The 13,747-nt window shown below is 38.3% G+C and overlaps 1 protein-coding gene across 13 annotated transcripts in view; it reads left to right on the top strand.

Moving 5' to 3' along the window:
• Positions 1–13,747, top strand: part of MAST2 (microtubule associated serine/threonine kinase 2) — a 206,067-nt gene that overhangs the window by 125,860 nt on the left and 66,460 nt on the right. For 12 of the 13 annotated variants that reach the window (XM_026086767.1, XM_026086768.1, XM_026086766.1 and 9 more), the window contains one exon: positions 4,687–4,778. The exons of the other annotated variant lie outside the window; for it this stretch is intronic. In XM_026086767.1, coding sequence (XP_025942552.1) covers positions 4,687–4,778 — 92 coding nt within the window. The remainder of the gene's footprint in view (positions 1–4,686; positions 4,779–13,747) is intronic. 13 annotated transcript variants of the gene reach the window in all.

Here is a 13,747-nt window from a genome sequence, read left to right as displayed (position 1 = left end):
TCATTTCCAAAATGTCTGTTTCTCATAGGGAAGCCTTTATAAGGCAAATCAACCGAAACGAATTAAATCTTTTCTAAAAACTCCTTTAACAGCCGAGGAGAATGTAGTTAAACTTGGCTTCGTGGCATTACGCTTAAGGAATATAAGTAATCACAAATATCTTTTGTAGGTGTAGCCACTCTGAAATGTGGATCCCATTTTGTAGGCCGGGCTTTGGGACACGCTGTTTTACGTACCTGATCTGGAACACATTTGGTGTTTGAATCCTGAAATTCTGGTTTGAAGAGTTGGGAGCTAATACAAGAATCAATTCAACACGGAAAACCGGAGGTGGTTTACAAAACTAAAATTCCCTAATTAAAAATAGCTAATATGATTCATCTATATTAATGACCGCTAATTAAAAAGTGCTTTAAGCTGTAATTTTTCTGTACATCTTTTTTACCTGATGTCTGGATTTCTATCAAAGTGCATCAGACTCAGCGTTGGTTAAACTCGTGCTGTTGGTGCTAATCTTGTTTACTTGCATATACAGGATTTTCTGCTATGCAATTTTTTTTTAGGTCTATCAAGTTAGATAGATCTTGCGAAGCTTCATTAGTATTCTTCATTTCTAATAACCAGCACTGCTATGATAGTACTTGCTCCTGGTGGCTGGTTGTTTATTTTTAAATTGTTTTTCTATGGCCCTTGTTTTCATTATGTGAATGCCTCGATAGACATTAATCACTTCTGCTCTGTAATATCAGCGAGAGTCAGAGACGCACCGTGAATTGGTAAAATAAAGGGTCAAATATTGATTTATGCCGAAGCTGAAACATCACTTTCTTTTTCAGATTGAACATGAATACAAAGCACGGTGTAATAATTATTCCCTTTTTAGAGGGTCACCCTAAAATTGTAGAATCACGGATCTGCCGGTGTGCAGTCGAAGAGCACYGAAATTGCCTGCAGCTCGCAGGTACGCTAACAAATGTCCCCATAAATAACATGGGGCGAGGGCGCTAGCGGCGGAGCGCATTGCAGCGGGTCCACAACCAGTGTCCGGTTACCGGATCCAAATCCTGTGTCCCGCAGTGTTCGGTTTCAGGAATGCACTTGGAACGCTTCGCTCCACGGAACAAACGTTATTTTTACCGCAGGGAGCAAATTTGRCTCTAGAAAGAGTGGGATTTCTGTGGCTGTGGCAAAGAGGCATCGTTATGGATATTGCAACTCTCGCTTTTGCTGTGCTTGTTGAGTTGCYTCAGTGCCTTTCTAGGTCTCTCGATCGCTGTTTGGCGGCCCACAGGTTGTCGAGGGTACATGCGAGGTCTCGGTGGCCCCGGAGGGCTGTGGCAGGTGGCAACAATGGCGTTTGGTATTTGGGTTTTGAKCATGCTGCAAATGGGCTTTGCTGCCGGGGACGCTGTCCTCTAGTGCTGCGGCAGGAGAGAAGCCCTGCGCTGTTCAGATCGTGTTTTGCTGGAACGAGAAGAGCTGTAGKGGGGTTGGTCTCTAAAATTATGAAGTGGGATCTAAGGAGAAAAAACGTTAATGAGACCCATACCTAATATTAAATTRTGAGAGTGAAGGAGGGTCAGGGTTAGGCTCACCTTGCATTTAATTAAAATAGCAAAACTTTGGCTTATAAACAAATAACACTGCTTGGAGTGTCTATGGACTAGCTAAGAGCTGCCCTTTTCCCTTGTTAAAATACTCAGAGATGCATAGGTGACCTTTTCCCTTTCTACTTTCTCCCACTACTCCTGTTTTTTATGTAGTTTTGGGGCAGGGAAAGATAATATTGTTTGGAGAACTCGTCAACAACAGTAAACAATAATTAATGCAATTTAAGGCACTGATAATATGATCTCCTTATTATCATAGGCCAAGTATTTCAGTATTGAGCCCAATACCTGACTAAAGTGCATCTTCCAGGAAAGCATCTGTCTTCATCTGAACTGTTTGTTCCAACAATTAAACAACTAGGTTGAATCCTTTTGGCATTAATTCCTAGCTGAAACTGGCTTTGCTTCTTCAATATTTAGCCATTTTTATTTAGGAGATGCTGAAATGCTGTAGTAGTGACTTCTTGGGGAGGTGACCCAATTGAAATCTTCATGTTGCCCCTCCCTTTTCTTTTTATAACTGTGAGAACTTCATCACTGTTATTCTGTAATTTCTGCGGGATCCCGAAGATCTATTAAAGATTATATTTATATCCAAAGGGCCTGCCTTAGCCAGTAGGGAGTATATTGTATCTGTGTATATATTTTTCTCATCATACAACATGGATTTAAGAAATCAGAACATTCTGTTTTTAGCCTCTATGTTTCAGCTTTTCTTTATTGGCAGCACACATGGTTTATGGAAGTGGCTAAATGGGCTTAAGTGATGTTCCTCCTTCCCGGGTTAGAGATCCAGTGAAATTGAAAGTTATCCAATTTTTTGGGCATAAGGAGAATAATGGTTTATTCCTAACTTGGGTTCAGGCTTTCACTCAAAAACCGTTCCCTCCTCTGCTGTGCATTTGTGTAAACCTGACCTTTTTTAATGGGTCTCAGCTGTGCTTGCTCTCCAACCACTTAACTCTTTCTCTTGTGGTTCCTTATCTTCACAAGTACAGCAGAAAAAATGGGTTTGTAAAACTTGATCCAATTTGGGAAATGCAGACAAGCAGTTTAAAAAAAAAAAAAAAAAGGAAAAAAAAAAGCTCAGAGTCCTGGATAGTTAATTTTCGCCCTTATACTGTGATTTAAATATACCAAGTTTCCATAGTGGGCTCCAGACATCACTGTGCTAAAGCGCATTTTGGGAACCCTTTTTAGCAAGGGGATATGACCATAGAAGATGGAGCTTTCTTTTCTTATTGTACTAGTATTTTATATTGAGCAAGATCTTAATTTCTTACCTAGTAATTTATATTAGAACGCTAAGGATTTTTTTTTATTGTGGAAGAGATTTGCTAGTAATGTAGACATCATGATTATTTGGTATTAATGTTGGAATTGAGTATTCTGTTTCTTTTTCAACAATTAATRGAATAGAGTAACTGAAGACGTATCAAAAATCTATAAACTGAGATTTTAAGCTTCTTAAAATCAGGCTGTTAATTTTTGCATATGATGTGCAAAATGGTAATCAGTTTTAGCATGAACCGTTGTTGAATAATTCATGACTGTAAATGAAGATTGTATGGAATCAGTTGGATAATTTTGTGGAATGCTTTAAGTACACTAAAGAGCCAGAAAGGCAGTTAATAGTGCTTCAGCCTTATTGCTGTTTATTATAGCTGGCAGTTCGGTTGTATTTTTTTTCCTACTTACAGATCTCCAGCTTTGTATAGAACAACAAGCTTACTAATTATTAATAGTCAGATACACTGTGTCCTGTGGCAGTGAAATAATTTTGCATTAAGCCRTAATAATTGGCAGCCCGATGATTGCATTTGTTGTTGGGCTGCTCCGGAAGATCTAACACCACAGGAAGGATCCCGGCAGATGTCGGGATTAGCAACTGTGGAAGCGAACGGGCTTTGCATAGCATCGTGTTAAACCGATGAGGAGCGTCATGTTACGTGTCTTGAGTTGTGCAAGTCAACTCCTTGCTCAGTTTGATTAGTGTCCCTGCTCCTCTCTATCCACCAACTCCGTATCAAGCCCAACATGGTTTTGGTAACCCATTTTGAGAATTACTGGAGTAAGCAGAAATGTTTCTGCCACCTGGAAAAAAAGTTGGAGTTACAATTAAGAAATGTAAATAGCTGTAATGTTTGGCTGGTTGTGAGATTTTGCTGTGGACCTTAGACTGTTCTGTTTAAGCAACAGAAAAAGTGGTAATCTGAATGGGATTTAAAGACCCCGTTGCTCTTGTTCACAGCTTGCCTGATCCGAAAATGTTTCCCTTGTCCATTACAGTTACTTTTATGATCTTTAGAGCTAATTAAATGCTTGTTAGTAGAAATCATAGGATGGCGAGCAAATGGAGAAACGCATCAATATCTTCGTTTGTCCAAGTCCTGAAACTCCAAAAAAAAAAATGTCCGAACTCCCTCGTGCAAAAGCGTCGCTTCCTTGGCTGGAGCAAAGGCGCAGAAGTGAGGGCAGCTGGCTCGGCGGGGGCTCGGGCTGCCACCCGCTTTGCACAGGTTCAGTTAAACGTTGCTGCATGTGCCTGTGAAGATTCCTGAATCTCAGGTTTTAAGTTTTGTTAATAATCTTGCTCATCTGCTGAATTGTGCTAACACTTTACTTTGTCATTTTAACTCTGCCCTAGGGAATACGCTCTGGTCTCTCACAGTATTAGCCAAGAATTGTAACAGATTCGCGTGCTGTGCTGCGTATTGTGAAGAATATCTGGCGTACTCGAGTATTTCACCATTTTCTGGTTTTTGTGTGTTTTGTAAAGCATGAGTTGCCCACGTTTTGTGAGTGAGGAATGATTTTGTCAGCTATCTTGAGCAGCCCATGCAGTGTGAGATAGAGATTTAACGTTGCTTCCAACGTATGAAGCCTCTTGTTGCTGACACAGTAACTTTCAGCCCTGTACGTTTACTTCTCTGCAGACTCGGTACTGACATTCAGTGCATGAGGCAGCATTGACCTAAATACTGAGGGATTCCTCATTAGCTAAAAGACATTTGGCAGGACCTGCCTTCAGATGTGTTTGTTCTTCTGATTATGCCTTATAATTCATATCTTTCAGCTGTCGGACGAGCAACAGAAAGAGTTTGATTGTAACATCCAGCACATCTCCAACGCTCCCGCGACCACACTCCCCTCTTCATGGACACACAGGTAACTCYCCAGGACTGCTTTTCCTGGGAATCATTAGTGATGTCTGTGGCCATTGCAATGAGTTTGAACATGCTGATAAATCAAAATACCCTCTTTGAAACTTAATCTGACTGTAGTTTTTAACTTTTTGAAACTTATAATAAAACCCATATAGTTTCAAAATAAATGTATGTCAGGCTTAAGACTGTGATATCTGAGAGTGCTGATGYAGAATATAATCCAGGCCACACTGAAGTTTGGGGAATGTTTTATTGGGGCTTTGTTTGTTTTTTAGGTACGAACAAGATCAAAAAATATTGCTTCTATAATTAAAAAAAAGACTTCTAAAAAGTTGATTTTGTTCTGGGAAAAGTAAAAGTAATCTAGGACTGTGTTCTTCATCATCTGTTCTGTGTTTCCTCTCTGCTTCTCTACCTTATCCTTCCTCCACTCTTTCTGGGGGATTTAATCCTTTAGGTCYACCACATCCCGCAGAAAAAACTTAGAGGGAGAACAAAGTCAAATAAAATGAAATACGTATATATAAGTAAATATCCTCTTTTGAGTCTCCTAGCGCATTTTGTTTTGTTTTGTGCCAATGGTTAAACTGTAGTTCTCACGAGAAGAAACATCCAACTTGGGTCTGCATGCCGCGGCAGGCAGTCAGCTGTGCTGGGTGCCATCTTATGGTCTCTATCTGCCACTTAGTGCAGCAGGAGATGTTTGGCTTTTTTCTACATTGCTGTCAGTTTTATCAAGTCAGCAAATAGGAAATGCTCATTTCAAAGCAATCGGGCAACTGCTTGTTAGTCATCAGGGTGAAACATGTGGAGATGTTCTGTTGAAGGCAAAGAAAGAATGGTTGTTCATCCTGCGGTATCTGTGGATTTTCAAAAAGGGTCCTCCCTGCCAGTGCTACGGCTTGCTCGAACAGTGCTTCCTTTGGTGTTTTTGTGGCTGAGGGAGGTAGATGATCTGTGACTACCTTGTTTCTGCTATTTCAAAATGCAAGAGAAGATGGTTGGGCTTCTGGTATGGCCTTAATGGACACCAGTCTTTAGCATGAAACAGCTTGAACACTTGCAGCACATAGGCATCAACAGCAGAGCCTGTCTGGAAGCACATCACGGTTGCGTGTAAGACAAGTATCTGTTGTTTTCATTTTATTCAGACTCTCTTCCTACTACAGGGCAATATGTCCTGTAAATACTTTCTGGAGATGGAAACTTAGGAAATGCTGAGAAAGAACAGCAAACGGATAGTAGTTCAGCAGCAGGAGACATGTGCTTCTGTTTGCAGAGCACTGTATCTTGAGAGGTGACATCCAGCCTGTCAAAAGGAAAAAAAAGACCAGACTTATTGTCCAGGGTTACCCACTAAAGCCTCAACTGCTATTTAAGCTTTCATAAAAATTTGTCATATTTGTTCAGGATGCTAGAAAACCCAGTCATGAAAGGCTCGGGAATTACTTTAGTGACATTGTTTTTTAAATGACCCATGGTTTTTTCAATTAAAATGTTAACAAAATCTGAAAAATATTATATTAAAATTGTTTTAGTTTTGCTTCACAATCTCAGATAAAATATGTTCAAATGTAACTTGTTTGAATGCTTTATAGAACCAAGAGGTCAATTCTACCTCCCTATGAGCTCCTTTGGTTCTGTTGTGTGTTATGGTGATAGCAGTAACATTGCAAAATTTGGTCTTAACAAAGCGTTTTTGCTGGTAGAGATTCTCTACTTAGTTACACTGCGCTCTTTACTTTGCTCTTAAAGTTGACATATATGTTGGATTTAACAAATTCTAAATTAGCGACACAAATATTTAACTGAAATGAGATATAGAAAGGTGCTCCTCAGAATATGAAAGAAGTATCCTTGCTTGGCAGATTGCAACAAGACATCGATGTGATCATTGCCCAGAAAACAAATGCAGAAATGTACGCAATAGCAACAACTATATTTTCTTTTCTTTCGATATGCTTTTCTGCCCTGTCTATTTCAAAAATGAAAAAATAGTTTTCTTGATGCTGTATCRGGTTACAAGCTTATATTTTATTGACTGTCTTCTAGAAGCTAGGGTAACTACTCAGTGATACGTCATCTTTCTTTAGCTGTAATTGTCAAATAATCATTTCCATTTTTTTGTTCTGACATTGCTTATGGGATTTAAAATTATTAATTAAAAGGACATCCTTTGTGACCTACAAGAGTAGCCAGCAGAGAATAGGAGGAGAAAGCACTTGTAATTGGAGTTCTCTAGCAGTACTGTCCTTAGCAGTCTTCCCTGAGAAAAATATTTTATTCAAGAGACAAAAGTAGATGAAATTTAGAGTCACAAATGCTTTTCTTAAGAAATATCGTGTATGTGATGTGAGTTTGAGAACAAGCTATGGTATTTATTATTTGAACTGAATCTATCAATCAGTCCATAACCTGGTAAGAAATGCTGGAGCTTCTCTCCCGTGGTTTCTTCTGTCTTGAATAGACAGAAGGGTCTATTCTAAAGCTCTTCTATGAATCTGAGAAAGAATGAGCAGGCAGAGAAACTAGGGAGGCGTCCAAAAATTTCCTGTTTGAAACCACTCTAAAATCAAGTTCTCTATGGCACTAGCCTCAGAAGTTATTCCTCTGTATGTGACATAAAGGTTGGTGGGTGTGATGTAGCACAGTTGGCTGTCCAGCCGGAAAACCTACCTCCTAATGATCCCTGATCTGGGAAAATACAAAAATACACTTTTTTTTATATCTGAACAGCATCAAGATGAGATGTCAGGCAATTTCATAATGCTGAAAATGCTTGGAAATTTGGAGAAAATGTAATATGCAAAGAAACCTAAACATTTGAAATGAAAGTACATCCAAGCAATTGTAACTCTGACATGAAATCACTTGTGACTGAGGGGCTCTGAATGTATGTGAAGTGTGTTAATTCAGTTTTTAAATTGTATGTAATCCCCAAATGTTTTCCAAAATGACCTTGGATCTTGGTATAGAAAACTACAGCTTGAACTTCAAGTGAAAATCACCCTGCTTATTTAGTCACCTGAACTTGGATTGAAGTGCCCAATTTTAGAAATAAAGGTTTGAAAAATTTAATTTTATTCTAATTTCTTTTTTCTTTCAAAATCAGAAAAAAAGGTATACACATATGTTTGGAACCCATCTTAAATTGTCTGAATGGAATCGCAAAAGTCAGACTCATTGGACAGAAAATAAATATTTCTGTATATCCTTTGTTAATAAAAGACTGATGATTAGGTACTCGTATGGACTATAGTAAGATGTTTAGTGCTGCAAATATTTTCGTTTCGCATGGACTCTGCTTACTCCACAGAATARCTTAACATCCACTTCAGATTTTTGAATGCTGCATACACCTATTACTGTCAAAGTCCTAGATACTTATTTTATTGCCTTTCATTATTATAATATTAGGTATGTTATACTCAKCATTATTACAAGGAGAAACACTACTTCTGCATTACAGCATTGCGGCACACGCCAAAGGGACTCTAGAAATATTGCATACTTATTTATGAACTAAATTAATATGAATAATATTACTCTTTCTGACTGTTTTCTACAATTTTGTTTTTAAAAAAACCCACACCCCATGTTATTCAGATAATAAATGGTAAAAGAAATGCCAACCATTATATCTGAATCGAATTCCTATTATTGCTGAAACTGAAATGCAACATATTTTGATAGTGCTTCCCTAGTGAAGTTTTTTCCTACTTTCATGCACATGCAGAGTAGTAACATTTACTTGGCACGATCAGTTTTAAGAATTTCTAAACAAAACTGTGCCACTTTAGTCTTAGTTTTGTTGCAGGAGGTTGTATGGCTACGCATGTGTTAACCAGTAACTGTTCACCTCACTGTAATTGTTGGCAGATGTTTATGATTTTATTCTGAGATTGTTCAGAGTGATGTATCAAAATCAGGCACTTGAAAATTATCTTAATTTTTGTGTTTCTCCCTAAATTGGATGTCTTAAATGAGTTCAGATTACACCTGGTAGACTTGGAAATAAATGGTCCATGCAAATGAAGAACCAGAGTGAGCTTCTCAGCTGATCTTGCATAACTGAACTTGCCAATTAAACTTGCTCTCAAATGTTATTTGTGCTTGCAGGAGAATACAGTAGGAGTCCATTGAGGAGTGGGCGTTACTAGCTTTCAGTCCTTGTAAAGGTTATTTTTGTGTTCTTATCCCAACCAAAATTTTACTATTGATTTTCAAGTTTATTCTTGATCTTAAATTTTAGTTTTACATTACCGTGTGTGAATGCTTTCCCAGTATATGGCCAGTTTAATTTTGTAAAAGAGAGGATTTGACTTATAAAAATAGTTTCTTATGAGGCTACAGCATTAAGCTTTCCTTCTTARTACTAGTATCTGTGTTTTGCCCTTTTGTAATCCCTTAAAAATGGGTAGTTGTTCTGCTGCAACTCCCATAATACTTGCTGACCTTTGAAACATCTCATTTATTTGAAAATGAATTCTGTATCTGTCAATATGTAATTTAAATTACTTGCTCTGAGTCTTCCTCAGCGTTGAGTTCTGAGCTTTCTGTGTGGAAGAGATGTATAGAAACATTTTTTTTTTTCAATCTGAAAATTACAGAGAAGTTATGCACAGTACAGCTGTTACAGCGTGCAACCTCACGTCATGAAGTGAATTACTAAATTGCTGTTAGATTATTTTTTAAAATTAAAAGCTTCAAATCAGTCGCAGAAGCATCATCATCTTTATAATTCACTAGGAAAGAGATTGATTTTTACAGCTGGATGATTGAAGTTCAGGCTATTTTGAAATTTATTTTCCACAGCTGTAATGTAGCCAAATTGCACCCTGGCTTCCCGTGAAGACACTTGTTGCTGCCGGTGGGTTTGGCCTGCTCCCAGCTATGATACCACGTGGAGGGAGCTGCTCACGGGCAGCACTGTGCTACTGAATTAACTTATTGTACTCTTTCACTGCAAGTCAATTCCTCCTCCTGGCAGAAATGGCTTTTATTATGAAGGCTTCTCCTTATTTATTTTCCTTTCCCAGTGGAAAAGCTCAGTGCTATACAGAAGGGCACGATTCTCCTGCTTCCTGGCCCAAACCTCCTGCCCTGAAGGGTGCCTGCTCCTTGGGACTTGACGTGGCCATGAATCTCTGTGGGGGTCAGACCCTGTGGTGAAGGGGGTAAAAAGGGGGCAGAGAGTGCCACATACTTCTGTAGATCCTGTCCTGGTTACTGAAGTTGATAGTTCATTCCCATTTCATGTGTGTGATACTCGGATGGCGTGAGAGGACYGTGGCATCCATTATATTTGAGATAGGTGGTACACAGTGTGCTTAAAATTTTTTTTCTTTTTTAATATAAGATTTGTACATGCTGGAAAGCAGGTAATTCTGTAGCGTATGTTAAGATTTTTGGCTATTTGTGTTAGCATTCAGCAAATAGTATATCTTATGTAGAAGACCATGGAAAAACCCACCTCATAAAAATTTTAGTGCTTTGGCTGATTCTTCTCACGGTGATAGTGCAAATGGTTCAGTATTTTTCCTGCCGGCCCCAGCTCCTGCAGTAAATTGTTTACAGCAGAAACTTAGCTTCCATGTTTAAATGTCAAACACACAGTTTTCATTAGGGGTGGTAAGTAACTAGAGATAGCATATAACAGGTGAAGAAAAAAGGGATGCAGTAAGGACATCGTAATGCCTATGCCAAAACTGGGAGAGGAATTTGAGCCCTCCAGCTGCAACGTGAAAGCCATGCTTACGAAGAGTAGAAGGTACAAAACCTAATAAAAGGTCTGAGATTTCCATAAGAAGTTGTCATTAGACACCTTGAAAGTGTATTTGCTGGAATGAAATGGACCTTGTCACTACTCTTCTCACTGTAGTAGTAAAATTGAATAATCTCTTCAGTTAGTGTTTAGTATTTACACACTTTTCCCAGTATAAAGATGATTATATTGATATATGTTAGTTCTGCATAGGAAGGGAGTTACTGTCAGGTAACGTATCACTGGGCAACAGTTGCTTTTTAATTAATGTCCTGTGGACATACTTCACTACTTATRGCTCATGTAAAAGAGAGGTAACTTTACACTTATTTCTGAAAAATGAGCTGCTCTTCATTAGCTCATATTTACCATGGAGTGCTGCAAGTGCTGACAGTGGCTGCAGAGCATTTGGCACAGGCTAACTTTTTGCCCAGTGTTAAATTGCTGATCTATCAATACTATAAGACTTCTTTAAATCGGTATTCTTATTAAGCATATTTATTTCAATAAGTAAAATCATATCTTTAAATCAAATCTAATGCTGGTGCCTGTATTGGAACAAAGATTATGCAAAGCTGGCAGAGAAGTCTTGAGGCATATTTGAATAGTATCAAGGGGAAGAGGAGAAGGAGCTTGAAAAATAATTGGGAAAGTCACACTGAGAAATCAGACTTGGTAAAGGTAGGAACTGGCCGAAGAAGGCAGGATATGGAGCAGAGAAGGTTACAGTTTTGGGTGGTGGAAGTTAAAAGAACAAGAGTTTCAGGCAGATAGAATGATAGTTACTGAAAGATTTGGATATCTGCAATACTATATGTTTTTTCTTGCACAAGACTAAAATAAAAGCTGATTTACTATGTTTTTCCCAGATATTTAGAAATGCAATTGTAAACAGTTTTGCCTTTTAAAGCATATAAAAATACGTTTTAAAATATCCTCACACTTCCTCCCTCAAAATCTTTAGGTGTATGAAGTCTTCTAACAATGGTGAAGACTACTCCAGCCACAATTAAAAATAGTAGTAGCTCTTTATTTAAGAATAGTACTCTGCTAGCAGGTAAACACTTTTCTTATGAATTGGTAATATTCTCTATACTGTGACTTTTGAGATCCTTTGGAATTGAATTTCCTTTCATTTCTTTATAGAGGCTTAATATCGTGCATACATGGAATAAAACTTGAGATGAGAAGTATCTGAGAAACATTCCCAGCAAGTGCAGATTGTTGAAGATATACACAGCATACCTATACTCACTGTATAGTTCTTTCTTTTACTTCATTAGGTTGTTAAAGGTTACCCAATGATGCCTTAAAATATACTCAGCAAATTTGAAGGTGTATTTGGATTTTAGTTGTAATTTTTAGAGACATTGGTGTTCATTTAAAGAAAAACAATTTTGAAGACCTCTTTTATCTCTCAAAAGGAATTTTTCACCTAAAATTTCTCATTCTCTTTACATTTAGTGGATTTGTATGAATACCTGGGGTAAAGATAAAGCTGAGAAAAATCTAGGCAGTCCTTTGAAAGATTAGAAAGCGTGGTGTGTAAAGCTATTTGTGTTTACATCACTATGTAGTTTATAGCAAATGTATGAAATTGGCCCTAGATTTTACTCTAAGATTTGAGTTCTAACTAGTTCTTTGTCTCAGGTGTGACTCGCAGGTCTTCTTCATCATTAATGGTCTTCAAACTTGACAGGGCATTGGTTATCAAGGGTGGTGAGGGAGCTGCCTTTCCCAGTGGGGTTTCTGGTTATGGGAGTTTTTATTTGAAGTTAGAGAACTTGTCCTGCTCTTGTCCCAGAGCTGCCCTCTGTCTCTGGACACACGTCTTCTACTAACTTCAGGCACTCAGTTTTGATTTGAGTGTCTGCAAAAGGCGACGTGGGTCACCAGCACCCTGAAAAGGACTCTGTTCCTAACCTGGAATGCTGGGCAAAATATTTTGGGAGGCACTGACATAGAGCTTTCTACCCTTGTGGAGTTTAAAAAAAGAAAAAGTGCTTTGTATTTATTTATTTTTACAAATCTCAGAAGCAGGTTTTACAAAAAGGTTCTAGTCTGAGCTTTTGAATTCATTAGCCTCTCTGATGAATGTCATGTTTGTAGAGGGCAGCTACTTTCACCTGCATATTGCCCATAGGGTCCACTTCTTGTGTTTTGAGGGTAGTGGATGTAAAACTGCTTTGGCTACATCTGTCTTCCTGTGTCCAGGAAATGTAAAGGTTCATGCCTGAATCATTAATGTTCTTGTAAGTGTGTTGATTTACCTAATGGGTAATCATTCTGTGTAACAGCCTCTCTTGAGACCGAGTCGTTTCAGGTTCAGTAGTAGCCARCTATAACCCCTGAGCAACAGGAGAATTTACCTTTGCTAACGCAATAAATAGGCTTTCGATCATCCTTGGCGAATGAGACCATCACACTAAGGCTTCTCTTATTAAAATTCTTTCAACTATAGCAGATGCAGCAGTATTGGGAAATTTTAGGGAAAGTACTAATTCCCCTTCTCCCTGTTGTTGTTTTAAAAGCTTCATCCAGACTTGAATTGAGTAGAAAAACTAATTGCTTTTCATTTTAAAACTAGAAGCAACTCACAGGGGATCTAATTAAAATTCCAGTGTCTGGAAGGAAATATGCCGTATAAATCTGAAAAAGATGTTACTTAAATATTAGTAGTATCTTTGTACCGGATTGTACAGGATCAGAAGAGTTAGAACACTCACACAGTTGATTTCAAAATTTTAAAACTGTCATTACCCTATTTGTTGAATTATTCTGAAGTCCTATTTTGATCATAATCTGGAAAGTTTACAAAAGATTGATTAAAAATAAAAAAGGCAATGACAGTTCATTGCGTGTTTGTGACAATGTTGGGTAATGGGCTTTTTGTTCAGAGAGGTCACCTTGACACAGTTGGGTTCATCGCCAGTGAAGCCTGAGAAACGGGAATGCAAAGACCAAGGCTCCTACCAAAACTGGTTGACTTCCCTGCATTGTCGTTTAAATCTGCAGTACCGCTTACAGGCCTCACTACTGCATTTCCTTCGGACCTAAAATGCTCCTTCAGCTTTCTGCCCTGCTATCAAGTCATGTGCTGCTACCAGCGTATACATTGTTTGGGCACTTGCAGCTATCTTAGCTTTCTTCCATCTTTCTTGCAAGTTTGCAGTGCCATCTAGACTGTCAAGGCACTCAATTGTTTC

Source organism: Apteryx rowi, unplaced genomic scaffold (assembly GCF_003343035.1).
Source record: "Apteryx rowi isolate R43461 unplaced genomic scaffold, aptRow1 scaffold_7, whole genome shotgun sequence".
In the NCBI taxonomy this organism is placed as follows: Eukaryota; Metazoa; Chordata; class Aves; order Apterygiformes; family Apterygidae; genus Apteryx; species Apteryx rowi.
This window is presented reverse-complemented; position numbering and strand designations above follow the sequence as displayed.